General features: G+C 38.8%; 2 protein-coding genes across 2 annotated transcripts in view; both read right to left on the reverse strand.

The window, feature by feature from the left end:
* The window catches only part of gyg2 (glycogenin 2), a 12,621-nt gene extending 1,494 nt beyond the window's left edge, over positions 1-11,127 (reverse strand). Inside the window, exons 1-8 of the mRNA XM_007578165.2 lie at positions 10,837-11,127; positions 10,183-10,321; positions 9,471-9,645; positions 4,039-4,201; positions 3,546-3,672; positions 2,460-2,640; positions 1,781-1,897; positions 323-475 (exon numbers count right to left, since the gene is read on the reverse strand). Of these exons, the coding sequence (XP_007578227.1) occupies positions 323-475; positions 1,781-1,897; positions 2,460-2,640; positions 3,546-3,672; positions 4,039-4,201; positions 9,471-9,645; positions 10,183-10,321; positions 10,837-10,843 (1,062 nt within the window). The 5' untranslated portion in view covers positions 10,844-11,127. The remainder of the gene's footprint in view (positions 1-322; positions 476-1,780; positions 1,898-2,459; positions 2,641-3,545; positions 3,673-4,038; positions 4,202-9,470; positions 9,646-10,182; positions 10,322-10,836) is intronic.
* A 2,252-nt stretch (positions 11,128-13,379) lies between these two features.
* cd99 (CD99 molecule) overlaps positions 13,380-19,749 on the reverse strand; it is a 25,273-nt gene continuing 18,903 nt past the window's right edge. Inside the window, exons 11-13 of the mRNA XM_007578166.2 lie at positions 17,055-17,168; positions 16,910-16,966; positions 13,380-15,008 (exon numbers count right to left, since the gene is read on the reverse strand). Of these exons, the coding sequence (XP_007578228.1) occupies positions 14,980-15,008; positions 16,910-16,966; positions 17,055-17,168 (200 nt within the window). The 3' untranslated portion in view covers positions 13,380-14,979. The remainder of the gene's footprint in view (positions 15,009-16,909; positions 16,967-17,054; positions 17,169-19,749) is intronic.

Here is a 19,749-nt window from a genome sequence, read left to right on the forward strand (position 1 = left end):
GTCTCTGCGACAGACTGGCGACCTGTCCAGGGTGACCTCACCTCTCACCAGGAACGTTGGCTGGAGAGGCTCCAGCACCTCCTGACACCACTAGAGACAAGGGTGTTATAAAATGGATGGACGGATGTGAAATTGGACTGATTTGAGTTGAATTGAATTTAAATAAACTGAACTGAATTCAATTGGATTAGATTAAATTTGATTGAACTGAAATATTGAATTGAAAAGATACAAAGATAGAAAATGGACCTGTATGTCCAGTAAACAGTCTCGGGAAGACTTCAGTTATGAAAGATATGGAAAGTAAAATAAGTTTCCATACCAGCTGAGCGTCTCCATCTGCACTGCCTTTCCTGTCCTCCGTCCCTTCAGCTCCAGCTCCAGGGGAGTCGCTGACCTCTGCTGTCTCTGTTGATGGAGACTCTTTCTCTAGGACTGGTGATTCCTGCTCTGGAGTTCTGTCTGTGTGAGGAGCCTTCAGACATTGAAGCCTTGTTACTAATCAGTGCACTTAAAATCTAACAAATCTCCCATAAAATTGAAATTGAAATGAACTGAAAGTGACAGAAATGTGATGTAGCTCAGAGCACCATACAGATAACAGACTGAGTGTTACTGCTGGAAGATTGTAGTAAACGCAGTGAAGCAGAGATCCTGATCTGCTGGAACTAACAAGAGCCACTTGGCCCATCTAATAAGCAGCCATCATAATTACCATGATATATTCCAAACATAAGTAGCTATGCTAATATGGCCTTTCATTCTGCTAATTAATAGTTTTATCAACAAATATTTTAATGACTACTCACAGAAAGAGCATGAAATTAAACAGAGTCAAAGGAAATGAAGTGCTCTCATTTCAGCTTCTCTCTTTTCTATCAAGGTCCCAGGAGATCACATTCATGAGGACTTAGTCCCGTGTTTTTCACACTCATTGGCTTTTCTATGAGGTAAACCTTTTCAATTATGTGTCAATTTTAATAGTTTTGGTTATTCACATTTCATCAACTCAAAGCAAAGAGGCATTTAGACACACTGAACAAGACTTGTTGAAGTTCAAAGTGAGAATCAGAGAAATTTAACATCTAACTCAATTAGAATTCAGTTCAGTTTATTTCTAAAGCTCCAACTCAAAACAAATGTCGTCTTAATGCACAAAAATATATTTCAATTCAACCACAACCCTAGACATCAAGCAGTACAGTGATTAATTATCAGTGAGGTTTTCAGAGCAACAGCTGTGTGTGTAAAAATGACTTATGTTATTTTAATATTTTTAAACAGATTTGTAATGATATAGCAATCAGGATTGTTGTTTGAGTGTCAAAAGCAAGCTTAACAGTTTTACTTTCACAAACAAACAAATACAGCTTTTGCTGTAATGCTGCACCTGGTAAATATTTGATAAATACAAAACCTATCTTTCATAAATGAAAGAAACCCAAGTTCTTGTCTGTAGTGTGTTGTTTTAACTCAAAGAGCTTTAAAAACCCCGGGGGAATTTTAAATTTAACCATCCACCATCTGCCCTGTTAGAAAATGTCAATAGGGTTAAATTTCACCTTTTACTGAATATATAGGAGCTTTGATAGTTAAAGGGATTTTTCAATAACTGCATGACCTGTAAGCTACCAGTTCAAGGTGTGTCAAAAACTTTTACTCCACGTATAGTGACTTCCAAAGTTGTCAAATCAGATTTAAGTTTTGATTCAGCGAATACAGATTCTTATAGTGCTTTTCAGAGTTGATGCAGGTCAACAACACGGAGCTTTCATCTCACCTTCATTTCTTCAGTGTGTGAGTGAAGACTGTTGGAGGATGGAGAAAAATGTGCAAGCAGTGAACTGGAGCTGTCCAAGTTTCCTGTAAATGGCATTTTGACCTGTTGTTCTTGGAACTGCAGAAAAAAGAAAGCTTGTTGTAACGTCATGTTGGTATGGAAGCCCATTTCCGCCATGAAAAAAAAAAAGACCAACAGGAAGTCATAATTTCGACTTTCAAAGTCATAATTATGAGATTCAAAGTTCAAATTTAAAATTCAAAATTGTTCAAAATTCAAGTTCAAAATTCATTACTGTTCAAACTTTACCTTTAATAACATAAAGTTACCTAATTTTTAAAGTGCAATCAGTAATACTTTTATAACAAATTTATATCAGCAATGATTTCTTCGTTAATGTCAAGTTGTCATAACAAAGACATTTTGAATAATGTCAACTTTGTATTAAAAGTGTCATAATTTACCGAATGACTGTTTATGACAACAGTCATAAATATTCATGAAGACTTATTGATGTTCATGACAGGTGGTATGTCATGTTTATGACAGTGTCATGATAGTCTTATTCACCCCCCTTCAAATAAAGTGTTACCAAACACTGCAATTTCAAACAGAGAAAAATGAGCAAAATGCATAAAAGAAAAGAGCTGAGCAATAAAACAGTAAACAGTTTCGGTACCGGTTGTTTGGGTCTTCTTGGAGTGGGCTGAGTGTCTGGAGCAGATGGTGTGTGACTGTGATATTCCTTCCACCACAGAGACTCAAACTGCTCCATACTCTGTGAGTGGCAGCCATCCCTCTGTGGGCTCCATGGCTTCCTGACTCCTGCAAAGTGGACTATCTTTGCCTGGGGGCCAAAACTACAGGAAGAACAGCAACATGTTCAATACACTAGTCAGTGGGAAGCAGATTGGAGTCACACAGTTAGCCAGAAGTCATTTTTTCATATTTTTACCATCACACAAAGTTCAGGCTGCAGCTAAAGAAATAAATACTAAAGTTTTGTTACAACTGTTAAGAGCAGCAGCATAACATCCCCACTCACTTTATCATTGCTTAAAACTCTATTTATTTCAATAACTCAACACAAATAGATGGATGTTTTCAATCCTATGTATCTTGTTTACATCTGTACATTTTGAGGATATTCTACCTGAAACTAATAAAACTAATAAAACATGACATTTATGGTCATTTCTAATAATAATTTTTACTTTTTGAGTTTCAAAAACTTGGAATGTAAATTAATATATTAGGGGTTATTGCAATAGCATCCAGGTGGCATGTTATGCTTCCTTGAACAGGTTAGGATGTATAGTATGTGTATAAAACACATCCTACAGATTTTTTGGACAAAATCATTCTTTGAAATTGAGATTTTAATCTGGTCAGTTCTGTCAATTTTGATCTCCTTCCAGAATAAGACTCTTATCACTTTAAATCCAAATAAGCTGCTGGCCACACCCCCAACGCAGCATTTACATTGCCACAGATGTGAAACTATACAGCTGTATATCTTTGAAAAGCAAAAGTTGAGCCTCCTGCACAACCAACAAGAATGCAGAAAGTGATTTCTGGATGGTAAGTCAACAACAAAACACTTGCATTTTCCAGCAGCCATTGTACAGATCCATTATGTTCCAGATGTTTCTGAAATGGCTCTGAAATGTTTTCCAGACACCAAGAAAACGTTCAATTATGGCCAAAACCGTCTAGGCTACCAGGGGAATTTTATAACAGCCAAGTTTGTTGCCGACACACTCACTGCTGGAAAGCTGGGAGGTAGGTGTACACAGAGCTGGCACACAGGTTGTAGATGAATGGCAGGCGTTTACTGATGTCTTCCACACTCCAACTGCTGAAGAATGAGTTTAGGAGGCCCTGATCTCCTCCTGATAATATATAAGAAAAAGAAATTAGTAAAATATTAATTTGTTCTTACTTGACAGATTTGTCTCTCTGATCGCTGTGATTTGGGGTAAAAAAAAAGAAGGAATCTCAGCTCATCCTGTCATCCTGTCACATTAATCCCACTCCCAGCTGACTGAAACAAATCCAGGTTTTATTGCAACTCTGGTAGACAGCCGGAAAATCTGATGAGACATTTAAGTGTAAATTTAAGCAATGAATGAATCATGTTACTTCCTAAGATCTCTCTTGACTTTACATTAGCGTATTCAGCTGAGACATCAGTCCTCAAAGCAATCAGCCTTCTACTTTTTTCTTGCCTGCAGCTCAAACATGTTGTGATGCATTACCATCAAAGCTGCCGTGTTGCAGGGCGTGATCCAGCAGGCTGGTGTAGGTGATCTTGGACGGTCTGAAGACAAACACGCCAGAATTAAAGCAGTCGGGCCAGCCAGGGTCAGGAGCGGCTGACAACTCGTCCCGTTGGAACAACTCATCCACATTGCACAGGATCTGAGAAGGGACAGTGTGGGAAAATTTTTAATGTTACTCTATATTTTCATTCATAACTGAATAAAAACTGTTGGACCACCTGTGAAGCTGTCAGGTAGATTCCAGATTCTCTGGTGCTAAACAACTAAAAAAAAAAAAATCATGGCGGGCAGAGGGACAGATGGATGAGATTCTCCTTAAGGCTCTGGATCAAGGGTGGACAGTCCTGGCCCTCCAGGGCCGGTGTCCTGCCACTCTTAGATGTCTTCCTGGTCCAACACACTTGAATCCAACAGCTGAGTCACCCCGACAGTGCAGTCAGGTTCTCCAAGGCCCTGCTAGCGACTTCATTATTTGACTCAGGTATGTTGAAGTAGAGATACATCAAAAATTGCAGGAGACAGGCCCTCCAGGCCTGGAGTTGCCCACCATCTAAACCAGTGTTTCTCAACCCTTTACGGCCCAGCGCCCCCCTAGCCTTTATCCAGGTCCCTCACCGCCCCCACCAAAGAATTTATAGGATACTTTACACTGACTATTATTTTATTATTAATATTACTGTCACTATTGTAGATGTTTTGATTTTTATGCTTGTTTCTGTATTTATCATCAAAAATAATTTTCCTGAGAACAAAAAAGCAAAGTGAATAGAAATTATTTTCACAGGCGTCTACGAAAAATACAATGAACATTCAACTTAAAATCTGTAGGCCTAACAGCAGCCAATCAGAGTGGAAAAAATATTCTTATTTTGTGCCATTTTCTAGTTGTTAAATCTTGCATAAAATGAGCAGATAAAAGATGAACAACATGCCAGTTTAAACTTTGAACTATTTGCAAAACGACTGAGCTCTGCAACATTAAAACATGGATAGAACTGTAACTACATTAATCATNATAAGTAAAAGTTGAACGAACACAGAGCATGCTCATTGATTGATTTCGTCTCCTGTCATGGTGGCAAACATCGTAGTGGGAGGGAGGGTGAGAACAGTCATGGTGCTCCTTCTGCTTGGTTACTTGTTGCGCCGTTGGACAGTGTTCATAGTTGAACGTTATTTACCGTTAATTGCGATGTTTCAGTTGTGGTTTCTGACATGGGCAATATGGGCAACGGTCCAGGGTGTTATTTTTCTAGAGATAGCAGGAGACCTCTGTGGATTGTTGCACAGCAATGAAAGCAAAACAGAATGAAATGAGTTTTAATTGATACTGGTTAAATAAATTTCAGCTCTAAGTATTTAACATCTAGGTGTTTTTATGGGAATGTGGATCTTTCAGATCAATCTGAGAACCAATTTTGATAGGTAAACTTAATTTTATTGTGTCATGTAGCGCAGGGCGCTGCTGGTCTCGGGTTCGGTGGTCTTGACTACAACTCTGCTACGTGGCTCCTCGGTTGCATGTTCTCCCTCACCCACCTTCTTTCCATCGCCTTTCTGTTGGATTTCTTTCTAAATAAATGTCACTAATGAAGTTCATGCTATGTTAGGACAGGAAACAAGATGTTTCCATCCCTGAAATTATGATTCATAGAATCACATATCTAAGTATAAACTGTTACAGAGAATAAACACAATAAGAACACTTTGTTCATTAAAATGGCACATTTCTTATGTATTAAAATTAAATACGATCAGTTCACTTAATGATATTAGCAATTAGGTTATGTATTCAGCAAGTACTTTTACTTTTAATACTTAAGTATTTTTAAAAGCCAGTACTTTTTTACTTTTACTTAAGTAAAATGTTAATGTGGTAGTTTGACTTTTACTTGAGTACATTTTTGACTGTGTATTTGTACTTTTACTTAAGTACATTTTTGGAGTACTTTCTCCACCACTGGTCTCAACAAACCCATGGCACTTCAACAATATTATTTTACCTTTTATCTGGAAATAGTGTCTGTTTATTCTTGCCATACAGTCCTCTGTATTAATTATTGCTCTAAAGGTCTTGCCATACCAGTTTATTCCTCTATATTTACTTTAGTTTCTTAGTTTATTCTTGCATTTTCTTCTTCATTCATTTCCATTTAGTTTCCTTTGATTAGTATTATCCTCTCTTGGTTTATTGTATCACTTTAGTTTCTTTCCTGTTGTTAGATTTATTTTATCGTTTATTGACCATCATTAATCTTCACTCATCACCTGCTGCGCCGCCTAATCGTCATGTGTTTCACATCATGTGTTGATTTTTCACTGTTCAGCGTCGGATTCTCTGTTTTTATGCCATAATTCACATCTAGTTCGTCACTCCGTTTTATGTCCCGCTTCAGTTTTGCGCAATGTGCGCGTCGTTTTATTTTTTAACCCCCTAAGGTGCAGGGTGTATCAATGGGGAAAAGGCAGACTGACATAAACCTTTTAAAACAACGGAAACAATTTCTGCTTTCTAATTATTGAAATTTAAAAGTGCTGTGTTATTCCATCACCCCCGTTTCATACCGGACCACTTACAGCTCCGGTGTTATCGCTATAAAATGAACGCTCTCTATCGAGGTATCACCATGGAGGGATTTCTTTATTTAAATGGTTCATTTTTCAGAGGGATACAAAGTGAAGGTATCGTGATTTAAGTTATTACATGTTCATAAGAGTTTTTCTGTTGTCCTTCCATGGTAGCGGCCGCTTTCAAACGGTGAAGCAGGAGCGGAGCTGCGCCAAGAAGCTACAAAGAGAAGAAGAGCTGCCATTGATACAGTTGCAGCCAACCATGTTTTACTGTTACGAAATACAGTTTTACCAAGTTGCTCAAAGGCTAAACTGGTATTGTTCTGCATTTAAGGTGTAAAGTTTACCTTCAACCAAACGCCCCCCAAAGGAATCCCAGCGCCCCCCTTTTGTAAAAGTTTCCACCAGCGCCCCCTGCCGTCATCTGAATGCCCCCTGGGGGGCGATAGCGCCCACGTTGAGAACCGCTATACTAGAGTGTGAGGCAACTGGGATGAGGACCAGTGCCTCCAAATCAAGGCCATGGTTTAGAGCCAGAGAAGGGTTATGGTTACTAGCGCTGTAGGAATGAAATGAGATGAGATGAGATGAGATGAGATGAGATGAGATGAGATGAGATGAGGTCGTGGATGCAAATGTCTGAAATGAGTTTCCTCCACTGCTGCTTCTCCATGTCAAGAGGAACCAGTTGAGGTTTAGGATGCCCTCTGGGCACGTCCCAGTGGGAGGAGATCCAGACCCAGAACATGCTGGCTGGTCTCAGCCACTTAATCAGATGAGTTGGTGAAGTGGCTGTGGATGCTTCAGTCGAGAACTTCGAAACAGAGACAAATATTTGTGTCTGTTTCAAAGACATACAATGTTTACTAACCACAGTGAACATTCTATGACCTCAGGAACCTTATATTGTAGCTTGTAGCTTGGCCTTTAAACATGCCTGCAGCCAGCAGGACACATTTTCACTGACTTCACAGGCCGAGAAATCACAAGAACAAAGTCNTTAAAACAACGGAAACAATTTCTGCAGTCTGATTATTGAAATTTAAAAGTGCTGTGGTACCGTTGTTCTATCACCCCCGTTTCATACCGGACCACTTACAGCTCCGGTGTTAACACTATAAAATGAACGCTCTCTATCGTGGTATCACTATGGAGGGATTTCTTTATTTAAATGGATTAATTTTTCAGAGGGATACAAAGTGAGGGTATCGTGATTTAAGTTATTAGATGTTCATAAGAGTTTTTCTGTTGTCCTTGGAAGCGGCCGCTTTCAAACGGTGAAGCTACTAGCAGGAGCGGAACTGCGCCAAGAAGCTACAAAGAGAAGAAGAGCTGCCATTGATACCGTTGCAGCCAAGCATGTTTTAATGTTACGAAATACAGTTTTACCAAGTTGCTCAAAGCCTAAACTGGTATTGTTCTGCATTTAAGGTGTAAAGTTTACCTTCGACCAAACGCCCCCCAAAGGAATCCCAGCGCCTCCCTTTTGTAAAAGTTTCCACCAGCGCCCCCTGCCGTCATCTGAACGCCCCCTGGGGGGCGGTAGCGCCCACGTTGAGAACCGCTATACTAGAGTGTGAGGCAACTGGGATGAGGAACAGAGAAGGGTAGAGTACCTTCTCCGGGTCCAGGAAGGGGTCCTGCCCCAAGTGGAGAAGATTATGTATCCAAAGGTCTTGTTCATGAATGAGGGGAAAATGGAAAAGGAGATTGACAGGCAGATTGGCGCAGCATCTGCAGTGTGCAGACGATGTACTGGTCTGTCTTGGTGAAGATAGAGTTGAGTCAAAGCTCTTGATTTACCAGTTGATCTGCTTTCCTACTTATGGTTACGAGCGCTGTAGGAATGAGATGAGATGAGGTTGTGGATACAAATGTCTGAAATGAGTTTCCTCCACTGCTGCTTCTCCATGTCAAGAGGAATCAATCAGTTGAGGTTTAGGATGCCCTCTGGGCACGTCCCACTGGGAGGAGACCCAGAAGAAGACCCAGAACATGCTGGCTGGTCTCAGCCATTTAATCAGATGAGTTGGTGAAGTGGCTGTGGATGCTTCAGTCGAGAACTTCGAAACAGACACAAATATTTGTGTCTGTTTCGAAGACATACAATGTTTACTAACCACAGTAAACATTGTATGTCCATGTATGACCATGTATGCCTTGTATTGTAGCTTGTAGCTTGGCCTTTAAACAAGCCTGCAGCCAGCAGGACACATTTTCACTGACTTCACAGGCCGAGAAATCACAAGAACAAAGTCCAGCTGAAGATGTCAGGGTTCATATGTTGGAGATAAGCAGGAGATCAGGAGGTCAGAACAGAAGCAAATGAAGACTACCAGATTGATGTGTGTTGACTCATGACCTAACTGTATTGTTCTATAATTAGGACCAATTGAAATTGGTCTACTTGACTTGAAATCTGTTTGTATGACTAGATTAAACAGACCTAATTTTCTGAAGTCATGTGATGTGAATATTTGCTTTAAAAATTAACCGAATTGAATTGTGACACTTGTTCATCTATCCATCATGCATCCATCATCTCTCCAAGATTGGGTTATGGGTATGATCCAGGATGATAACCTAGATATCAGAATCAGAATGCTTTTATTGATATTATACGGAAGCACAACGAAATTTGTTTCAGTACAGAACAAGGAAGACAGGGTACATGTGCCCGCTCCCCGAAGGGGACCCACCCTTTAAGTTCATCCCTCTACCATGGAGAGGATTCCTCCAGCAAGTCTTCCAATTTTTCACGCACCAATATTTTCACGAACCAGCGAAACACAAGGCAGACTGAACTCCCTAAAGTGGAATATTCCCACTAAACTCACCAGTGTATCAGCATCCAGGAAGACACATTTGTTGTACTGAGTCAGATTCCAGCAGTGGAGTTTAGTGAAGGTGACGCCAAGCTCAGGACGTCCCAGCATGGACAGATGGAGTTGGTCCTCGCTGTTCTTCACATCCACAGTGATGACTTCATCAAAGACATTCTCAAGAGCTTTTCTGCTCAAAAGGATTTCAATTAGTCAGAAAGTAAATTGTAACTCATAACAAAGTACTATTTGAATTACTTGGTTCAAATGTATATGTTTATTTTGTTCTTTAAGTTCTAAAAACACAATGTGTTACCACTCAGTGAGTAAACCTAGCTGCTTTGTTTCATATCCAAGGAACAAGACTAAAAAGGTTCATTGCAAAAAAATGTTTCATTTCTTTAAAGGGATGATGTTATGTATTTTCAGGCACATAGTGCCTTTTTATAGCACAATCAAGCACAACATTCAATTGTTCTAAAAATGATATATACATAAAAGAAATTTGATTTCATAATTTAACACCTTGATATTGGGCCTATGACTTTAAGAAACTCTTGCTCTTTCTGTTATGATGCCTTCAGGAAGTCACCGTAACGTCACTCCTCTATTAACCCTTTAATAATGTGGTATTTTTGTATTGAATCCTATGATAGGTTTGAGTTTATCTTAGACATTTACAGAATAATTATTGGAACTCAAAGTCAGAAAGAAATGAGTCCCCAACCTTGACTGGTCAGAGATGTTTGGGGTCACCATGACGACTATGCAGCGAGTTGTTCCATGCCGTCGCAAACTTCTGGCCACCACTGTTGCCCCCTGGCAGTAGGAGTCTGAGGTGGCCAGGGTAACAAAGGCCTCACCAGCTGCACACACAATGGAGACATAAGAATTAATAGTGCAAATATTGCAACGTTTAGCCATCAAATATATAAAAGAACAAAACTTTATGGATTGTTTGTTCTGAGTTTCTCTCTGTCGTTCTATTATGGACCAGCTGTAGCAGGTGTGTGGCTGCAGCTCCATAATCCTGGCCTGCAGCTTGATATGGAGGCATGTAACCTTATGTCTGAGGACAGTGTTAGATTTCACTTGGTTCCCTTTTTGATTTGAACCAGAAGAAGCAGAGAGTCTGTTCTCATTTCAAACAAACTACCCTGTCATATTGTTAATAATTCAACATCACAGAGAGACTATCACAGTTGGAGCTAAAGAGCAGTGAGCAGAAAACATGCAGCAGCTTATCAAAGCATTTTTTTTTTTAATTTGTGCATCTTGAAACATGCTGAGCCCACTAGCGGTAGGATATTTGGAGAATCTGACATTAAATCCATGATGGAATCCATAGATCCCATCATTTATATGAAAAGTAGCTTCCTACCTGACATTTCTTTTCTTCAGTCAGTACCAAATCCTGGAGGTTTACTTTTCCTCAGGGGAGATGAGGAGCAAACTACGCCTGCATGCTGCCAGTCGTCAGTGGTGACATCAGAACAGTCAACAGCGAGGGTACACCGGTGCACCAGCTGGATCTGGGACACTTCCTAAATCCTCACTGTGAGCATAAATCTGTGATGTGGAGTCACACCTCAGTCTGCTTTTAATGGGGGAGTAAATCAGGAAGCAGAGGCCTTGCTGCTTCTCTCCTCTGATGTGTTTGTCCAACTGGTCATTCAACTAGCAGAAAAGGGGGCTTGGCAACAAGGGTTGTGCAACAGCACAATCTCTTACTCTGCTGATAACCCACTCAGGAGAGCGTTGCTTTTCACTTTCCACATCAGCCATGTGTAAATAACCTATAACCATGAATCTCAAACATTCACTGCCTTGCGATAGGATTTACTCCTCTTGAACCTTTTCTCGTTTTATCTCATTAAAAATCCTAATTTTGTGGGAATCTTCCACCAGATTGCATATAAAGCAACTGTTCATATCTTTCTTTGTCCTGGATTTTGACTAAGTCATTCTAACGCATGAATGTGCTTTGAGCTCAGCGATTCCTTTGAAGGGAATGGATTTGGATGGAAGCCAAAGCCCAGCCTCAGGTCTTCTGAAAACTCAAACACGGTTAACCCTAACCCATCCAGGAATGTCCTGGGTTTGGCTCCATCTGCCTTCTTCTCAAACTGAGCAGCTTCTCTGTTCCTTCTGAAGAAAAGCATTTCCACAGCATGATTCTGCTTTCTCTATGGTTCACAGTGGGGGTGGTGTGTTAAGACCATTGTCAGTTTTCTGTACACAGTTCTTCAGATACAGATCAAAATCACTTTCCACATAAGGACAATTACTTATTGACAACCCTATGTACCCTCTTATTGCACTGTTAAGCAACAACTGAGAGTCTTCAGTCAGAGGCCTCGTCAGAACCACTATAATACAGACTGCTAAAGGAAATCCTTCTTTCTGCAGCCATCATCATCCGCAACAAATCTTTGAAGAAATTTGAATAAAATGGGTTAAGACATTTATTTTTCTTTGTGAGTTAATGTAGTATTTTTTAAATTGAATTTCCAAATTGAACAAAACCAATTAGGTTATTGTACAATTTAAACAGCCAACATTGTCTGCTGTGAAGATCTTTGTTACCTCTGACCTTTCTCTGAAGATATAAATGCTCTTTGACCGAATAACGAGTATTTATAAATAGGACTTACTGTACACACCTTTAACAAACTGCAGCACGTGTTTTAGCCTGATGACAGCTGTTGGCTTTCTGCCAACAGCTGTCTCAGTTTTTCAGACAGCAAAAACTCAAAGACAGCTTTGTAATTTAAATCTAGACAATAAGACAAGACTTCTTGTGAGTTCTTCAGTGTTACACTTAAATATTTCAGGTATTGTGGCTTTTCCCCTAGATTCTCTGTTGATTATGCTTCTGTCAGATTTAAATAAGGAAGCTACAAAAAAACAGTCAGGAATAAAAGACAGACAGATTTCTGATAACTGGATAGGAAATAAAAGAGGAAAACAGCAAACTTTTTCATGCTTTATTTTCTTTTTTTTACACATTGGACCAGGAAAATATGGAAATCAAATTCTAGACTTTCAAGATGAGAACAAATCCTGTGTATTTAGTTTCATTCATCTGCTGAACTCTACCTGCTGAAGAATATCATCCCCAGAGACTGTTACTGTCACTACCATGTGTTGAGAATAAATTATTCTGTTTTCCTTCTATCTATTGTAGCTAGTTGCTAAGCTAAAGCTAAGCTAAACCTAAAGGAAATCACATGTTAGGAAATGCAAATGAGAGCTGGGGTAAGGGATGACACAATAGGTAACGCCCTCTTTAGGGCGTAGCTCAGAGAGACAGAGGAAATGGAAACCTCTTGTGGGATGTCAATTTGACTGTTAGCTCTTAAAGTTAGCATGTCAGAATGGACCAGCTGTATTTTGGTATTAATACATGGAATTCATGAATTCAACTCACCGACTCTTCTTTAGCCTCATACATCGAGAACTCAGCATGGAGAACGGATAATTCTCCTCACATGGTTTACTAATGTTCCAACAAAGCCTTTACAAAACAACTGCAGCCATACTGTTAATAAAGACAGAATAATACAAATCCATTCCATATTTTTAAAAAATATTAGAGCAAAAAATAAATGTTTTTTTTTTGTATTATTTTCCTTCTACTTCACAGAAATGTATTACTTTGTGATGATCTATCACTCCCAGAAAAATAAATGAAAGTTTGCTGTAATGTGACAAAATATGAAAATGTCCATGTTACACTGCAGGACACTGTAAAAAGATATCACAAAATTACTGGCTAGCCCTTAAATATATTTTTTATTATTTTGGCAGTAAAACATTGAGATGATCCAAAGTTTCATTGTGGCTAAAACCCACAGATCATCTCATCAAACAACTGGGGGCATTTCTGAGCTTGTACTAACAGAAGTAAACAACACCAAAATAGTGTACAATAACACTTTATTAAAAACATGTACACACCAGAAATCATATGACAAATCATGCATTTAGTATTCCAGTAACAGACCTGCACAATGTCAATGTAGGTAAAACAGACATAAGTTTAAAATAACAAAACACACATCAAACTGATGGTAGAAGCTGACAGAACAAGTCATAGAACTCCAATCCAAAGGAGTGGATTATTTACAGCACATAGAGATGCAGCTTGTTTTTGTATTTCACAATGAAGACGTTCTTTAACAACTCGTCCTGGGCTATCAAATTAAAAGGCGTCAAACACAGATAACAGCAACTGCTCAACGGAAAGAGAAGTGATGAGATTCAACAAAGAAGCAGAATCTCGGCGTATGTCGATGTTTTATATGAATCAGCAGAACCAAAATGGACTAAGCTAAAGCTTATATCTTATATCAAAGGCATAATAAACAGATATCCAACTGTGAGATAAAAAACATCATTTTTTAGGTATCAGTACTTAATTTTTCAACTAAAAAACAAGAAAACAATCCACTAAAAATGGCCTTTAGCATTATCTCTTTGTTGCAGCTAAGATGTTACTAGCTAACTGGCTGCTAGTTAGTCTAGCCATTAACATGTTAGCAGCTAGTTAGCTGCTTAACCAAGTTAGCTTAACCAAGCAGCTACTCTATGTGTCTAGCTTGGTGTGTTTAAAATCCATCAGGAAACAGTATAAACGGTTTAGAAAAGAAAAACTAAACTAAACAGCATTAGAAATAGGACTAGTAATCTCAAACAGTTCAGAAGTAATTAACTGCTACAGCTGGGAAATAAAGCAGTAGCATCTTGTCATAACAAGAAAGTTTATTGCCATTTAGATGCAAGGTTGTAACAATGAAACAACACTTTGAGGAATAACACTTATTTCTCATTATAACCAGAAAGTTTCTTGTTTTAAGGAGATACTGCAGCTTTATTTATATTCCAGCTTTAGCAGCTAAATGCTTCCATAAAACAGTACAGAGCTCTGTTGCAGCTCTCTATGTTTTTCTAAAGGTCCCTCACACATATTTGCACTTTCATTCAGCCCTTGGTGACACGACAATCAGTTTACATTAAAGCTCCTTCAGCTGTTTAACAAATGATGACCAGTTCTTCTAGCAGCTCAGTGGCTAACTAGAAGATTCTGACCTGGACAGTGGCTGAGGTTACTTCTGTTTTCTCATCTTTGGATTATTTGGGAGGTGAGATTAGATTCTCCACAGTAAACAGAAGCCAACGCCACAAGCGTCATTTCCTGAGGGGAACAATGTTTTTATGGAAGATACTGGAGGAAACAGATTTCCTGCTGTGACTCATTACATGAAACCAACAGTTTAGCAAACACGAAAAAGACAAAAATTAAGTTTACAAGAGTTACATGAAGTCAAAACACATCAACATAAAACCCTGAAATCATTACAAAAAATGACATTCTGACTGTTGCTGAAGCTCAGACTAAGATAAGCTATAAGCTGGCTGTCATTTTGTTCTGCATGTGTTGGTGGAACTTGTGGCTCTTTTCTGTACCAAAGACGTCTTAAGGCTCTTGGCTGAAAAGTTGGATCAAATTCTGGTTCAGGATCTAGTTGTTCCGGAGCAGGTTGCTAAAAACTGAAAAGGAAAAAGGAAAAAGAAATAAATGATCACAAAGGATACTCCTGACACCTACTGCTCACTAGTAGGTGTCAGGCTGCTCACACTCAAACTGTGTTTTCCATTTTACTCAATCCATATCGTTCACTAGATGGTGAGTTAGTTAGTTTCGTCCAGGTTCTTGCCATTGGTGTCAAGGCAGGGTTCTTTTTATAGATGGCATTATTAGTATTGTAACAGAACTTTGAAAAGTTCAAGTAGAACATACAAAAACAAAAAAAAGGCATAGATCTAATAACTGCCACACAAATACAATAATAAACCAGATTAGCGTCTGATAAAAAAAAAAAGCCTTTTAGGATATTCTGCTAATGCGGCCTTGTTATGCTAAAGAGCAAAAGTTGTTTTTGGATCAGCATGTCCCTTAAAGTGCAGTCTTTTCCTCAATAATAAGCAGAAAACTCCTCCCACAATGCATCTTATTTAACTACTTGAAATAAAAAAAAGTAATATCGAGTTTTTCTTATTGACTGTCTAATGCAATGTTTCCAAAGATAATCTCTGATTGGCTGATTAGGCCTCATTAGTTTAGGTTATATAAATGCTGAATCAAACTGACAAGACAAGATATGAATAAAAATCCATAAACATGTCTACTACAGTTGGTTTCTATAAAAGCAGCAAAAATCCGTGTACAAAATTTGGTTGTGGAGTGATCCAACATGGAGTCACTAAATGTCACACATTAGTGAGGAGATTTTTACTGTCAGCCCAACTACAAATGTCACAGACCACATCAACAGTTTGGATCAGAAGAACCTCCAGGAATGATCCGAAACTCTGACCTTCCATCAGTGTTGTTCTGTCCACTGACCAGTAGGGGTCCTCATATTGGAGGACCACCTTTCTCCTCTTTGTTTGCAGGCCTGCTGTCTCACCTGGAACCACTTCCTCCTCCTCAGTGAACTGCAGGAAAGCTCCAGTGATCCAGTGCTGCATCAGTTTTTCCCCTGACTGGAAGCCAGCGGTTCAGAGTTGCTTTTGAACCAGAATAAATGGAACATTGACCAGCATATTTGAAGTGTATTGATGATTTTGATGATGGCCCTCATCAAAATGTAATGTTTGTTTCTGGTTTCTTAGTTGTTGTTTTTATGACATTTTGTTTTTGTATTTTTAAAGCACTTTGTGAAATGTACTATAACAAATAAACTTGATTGATTGATATTGACATTTAAACTTTTGCATGTTAGTGTTTAAATGGGGAGTTTCCTTTGACTAATTTCTTTCCTATTTTTATGGCCAGTCAGGAAGTTTAGTAGTGTTTGTTTTTTGGTTAGATGAGTGATTTTGTTTTCTCAGCTATAATGGGATGTATTTTTGTTGGTTTTGTCTTGGAAACCCAGAACAAGGTCACAAGGTAAAGATTGTCCTTTGTGACTCCCAGTCATGGAAATTTTCTTCTCAGATAGCTTCCCTTTTGTTTCTTTACATAATTAATCACTAAAGGGTAGAATTTACAGTAGTTGTTAAAATAATCATAGATTATATGTAATTATTTGATTTTAAATAAATCTTTTTTTAATTTATGTTTAGTTTATTTCACAGGTCCTGCCTTGGCAAACCAAACAAAGAAGCTGGTTGCCTATATGTGCCAGGGCCATTTTTGCCCTTCAAAAACCATATTTTCCTAACTATGTGACTGACTTCATTAAATCAGGGTTGCCTCTGGCATAAAGCAGACTGGTTGCTTTATGAAATATAAACTTTTTATGAAGTATGACCTTCGACCTTCTGGATAAGGTGGGTGTGTTTGTGGATAGAAACCACTATGTGAACTGTAGAACCAACATTGGTCAAATCTACTCTATGTGATACATTAGAAGTTCGTGACAATGTGGGAATCCACAGTTACTCACGCTGGCTGTCTCCTGGGTTAGACTGACCTCCTCGCTGACCTTTCTCTGGATCTGCACCTGAACAAGTCAAACTCTGATTAGAACCAGGATGTCGCTGTGATCCAGTTCCCACCATGTGTGACTGTTCAGAAGAAACACCACCGACCTCCCTGCAGCTTGAAGCAGAGCTTCTTCTTCTGATAAGCAAAGTAACTGGACGCAGCTCCCACCAGAGCGACACCTACAGCACTAATGATTCCTGCAAGTGGTCCGGAACCTCCTGCAGCAGAGACAACACACACAAAATGTTTGGTTAAGATTACATTCATTTCAGAACAATTTGACATAATTTATTCATTTTTGCTTTAATAAGGACTGAAAAAACTGAGTTAGCATAATAAAGATTGTATTGACCTTCTTTATTTCATTGAAAAAGTGGCATAAAATAATGGTTTCACAACTAAACGTTTTCTTTTGGGGGTTTAATCTTGCAGTGACTCATGTTATCCACAAGAGGGAAGTAAATATAGTACTAAAAACAGGAAGTGGACAGTCCCAGGCTGCAGGGCATTGACTCGCTCATGAGTCATACGTGTCTTGTGATGATTCTTTGTGCTAAAAAAGGGAGTTGTCCCCACATGAAAAGCAGAGCGGATTCCAGCTTACAGAATGACTTACTGCTGAGGAACCTTCGGCATTTGCTCTCAGCATAAACTCCAGATTTCCCACACAAACAGAGCGCCTGAATGGGTTCTGTCCAATTCTGGATCTTGTGCAGAACTTGACTAAAGCTGCTCCCTCCCAGATGCAGAATGGTGCTCTCTAATGTTAGAATGCATATCTTTTCCCATCTCCGTAGTAATAGGAAATCTGTAGTAATTGTTACTGCTACTTTGTCAACAAAAACCCTTAGAACAGGAAATTACTTTAACCTTGTTCCGTTTCCAGCCATTTCCAAGCATATTCACATTCCTTCACTTTGTTACATTCAGTCCGGTTGGAAGCTTTCAGGATTTCATCTGCATCTCTGTGCAGTTATTTCCCAAATATCTGATAATTGTGGCATGTAATTGTATTCAAACTCCCTTTTAAATGTTTTTATGTAATGACTTATTGCATGAATTGTAATTATTTTCTTATTTAATGGGAACACCGCAATTGCAAAATTGTGTTTTTTTAAACAAGGTTTTGTAATAGGAATACAGCTACTGAGAGCATCTATCAGGGAAGCAGCCAAGACAGACAGTTTGATCTTTTTAGCCTGAATATATTGCTTTGTGTGGTGAAAATCTTTCACCCTCAAAACAGTCTCTTCACAATGGAATAAGTTGGGAGTGCTATCATGCTGTGGGGATGCTTTTCTATGTCAGAATCAGGGGTGCCACCAGGAATCTTGGGCCCCGTGACAAAAAATGTGAATGGGTCCCCTCGTGCAGCTGTTGTTACAATTTTTTGAGTCTATTTGACCCAATTTTAAAGGCCTGCATCTGCCTTGCTTTCTTTGGTTCAATACTGATAGTTAGCACAATATGTACTGCTCATGAATTTAACATCCAACAGTCCACATCCAGAATGTAAGTAGGTTGCTTAAATTTTTTCTATTAGTTTTAGATACTGAAATGTCTCCCCATGAGCAACAGTCAAAAGCAACATGCAAAATACACATAAAGCAATCCAGACTTCTAAAAATGCTATGTAGTTCCATTTTATTCAAGCTGCAGTACATAACTTTAATTAAAAAAAAAAATGTGTTCTCTATATTTGTTAAAGCTGTCACCATGTCATAGCAGTTTATGAGACAGATAATCTATGAAAACAATCAATCTCCTCCATCTCCTTCCTGAATTATTATTACTGGTTAAAGTAATGCACCGTTCTGACCAAAACAACCAATCAGAACTAGTAGGACACTCTTAGTACTGTCAATTAGCCTCATTCACTCACTGCTAAATGTGCTAATGGAGGAGAAACAGCTTATCATTACAAGAAACAGTTTATCTGCCGTCATTGGTAGCTATGCTAACTGAACTGAGCATTCACAGTTTGAATCTGCACAATTCTGTGCTATGCTAGCAGCAGCACAGCACAAATCGAGGGGGAGGAAGGATGAGCAGCATGACATGAGATTGTGATTGACAGCACTAAAACTCTCCTGCCTCTGACTGGTTATTCCTAGCACCGGGAGAAGGCAGAGGAAATAGATTGTTCACAGATTACCTCATACCGTACTGTCACAACATGAGTTTTAAAAAGTACATAAAAAAAAAATATTTATATAAAAGAGACACTGCAGCTTTAATTTCACTTGAGAGAGGCCAGGTCAGGAGGGACGTGGGTTAGAGCTGCTGCTGACTGACTCATCTGTTGCTTAGTGGTAAAAGGTACAAGAGACAAGTTAAATATATGAACATGTTGGTAATTTTTTCCTTAATTCATTAAATGCTAGTGAAAAGGAGGCAAACATTAGTTTGTAGCTAAGGTAATTATGCTAAATGCTTGATAATCTCACACAGTCTACACACCTCTCAGAGAAAAACTGGGTTATAAATTAACACTCTTGCCTTTCTCTGTCTCTCTCTCCCCCCCTCTCTCTCTCTGAAAACCTGATTTTCTAACGTTAGCAGCAAAGTAACTGCCACAATCGTTCTTGTCTTCCACTGTTTGCAGCTGAACAGCGTCACTCTCAAGCGCTTCAAACAGGAACAAACCATTTAATGCGGGGGTGGGGGGATCAGGGCAAATATGGATGTGTGTTTTTTGATTTGGGAGTGGGAACATTACATTTTTACTGCTAAAAATCTTTGAAAATACAATATGATTAATTTTGTAATTGACAGGGCCCCCTTTTTTTTTTTTTTTTT

Source organism: Poecilia formosa, unplaced genomic scaffold (assembly GCF_000485575.1).
Source record: "Poecilia formosa unplaced genomic scaffold, Poecilia_formosa-5.1.2 Scaffold469, whole genome shotgun sequence".
Taxonomy (NCBI): Eukaryota; Metazoa; Chordata; class Actinopteri; order Cyprinodontiformes; family Poeciliidae; genus Poecilia; species Poecilia formosa.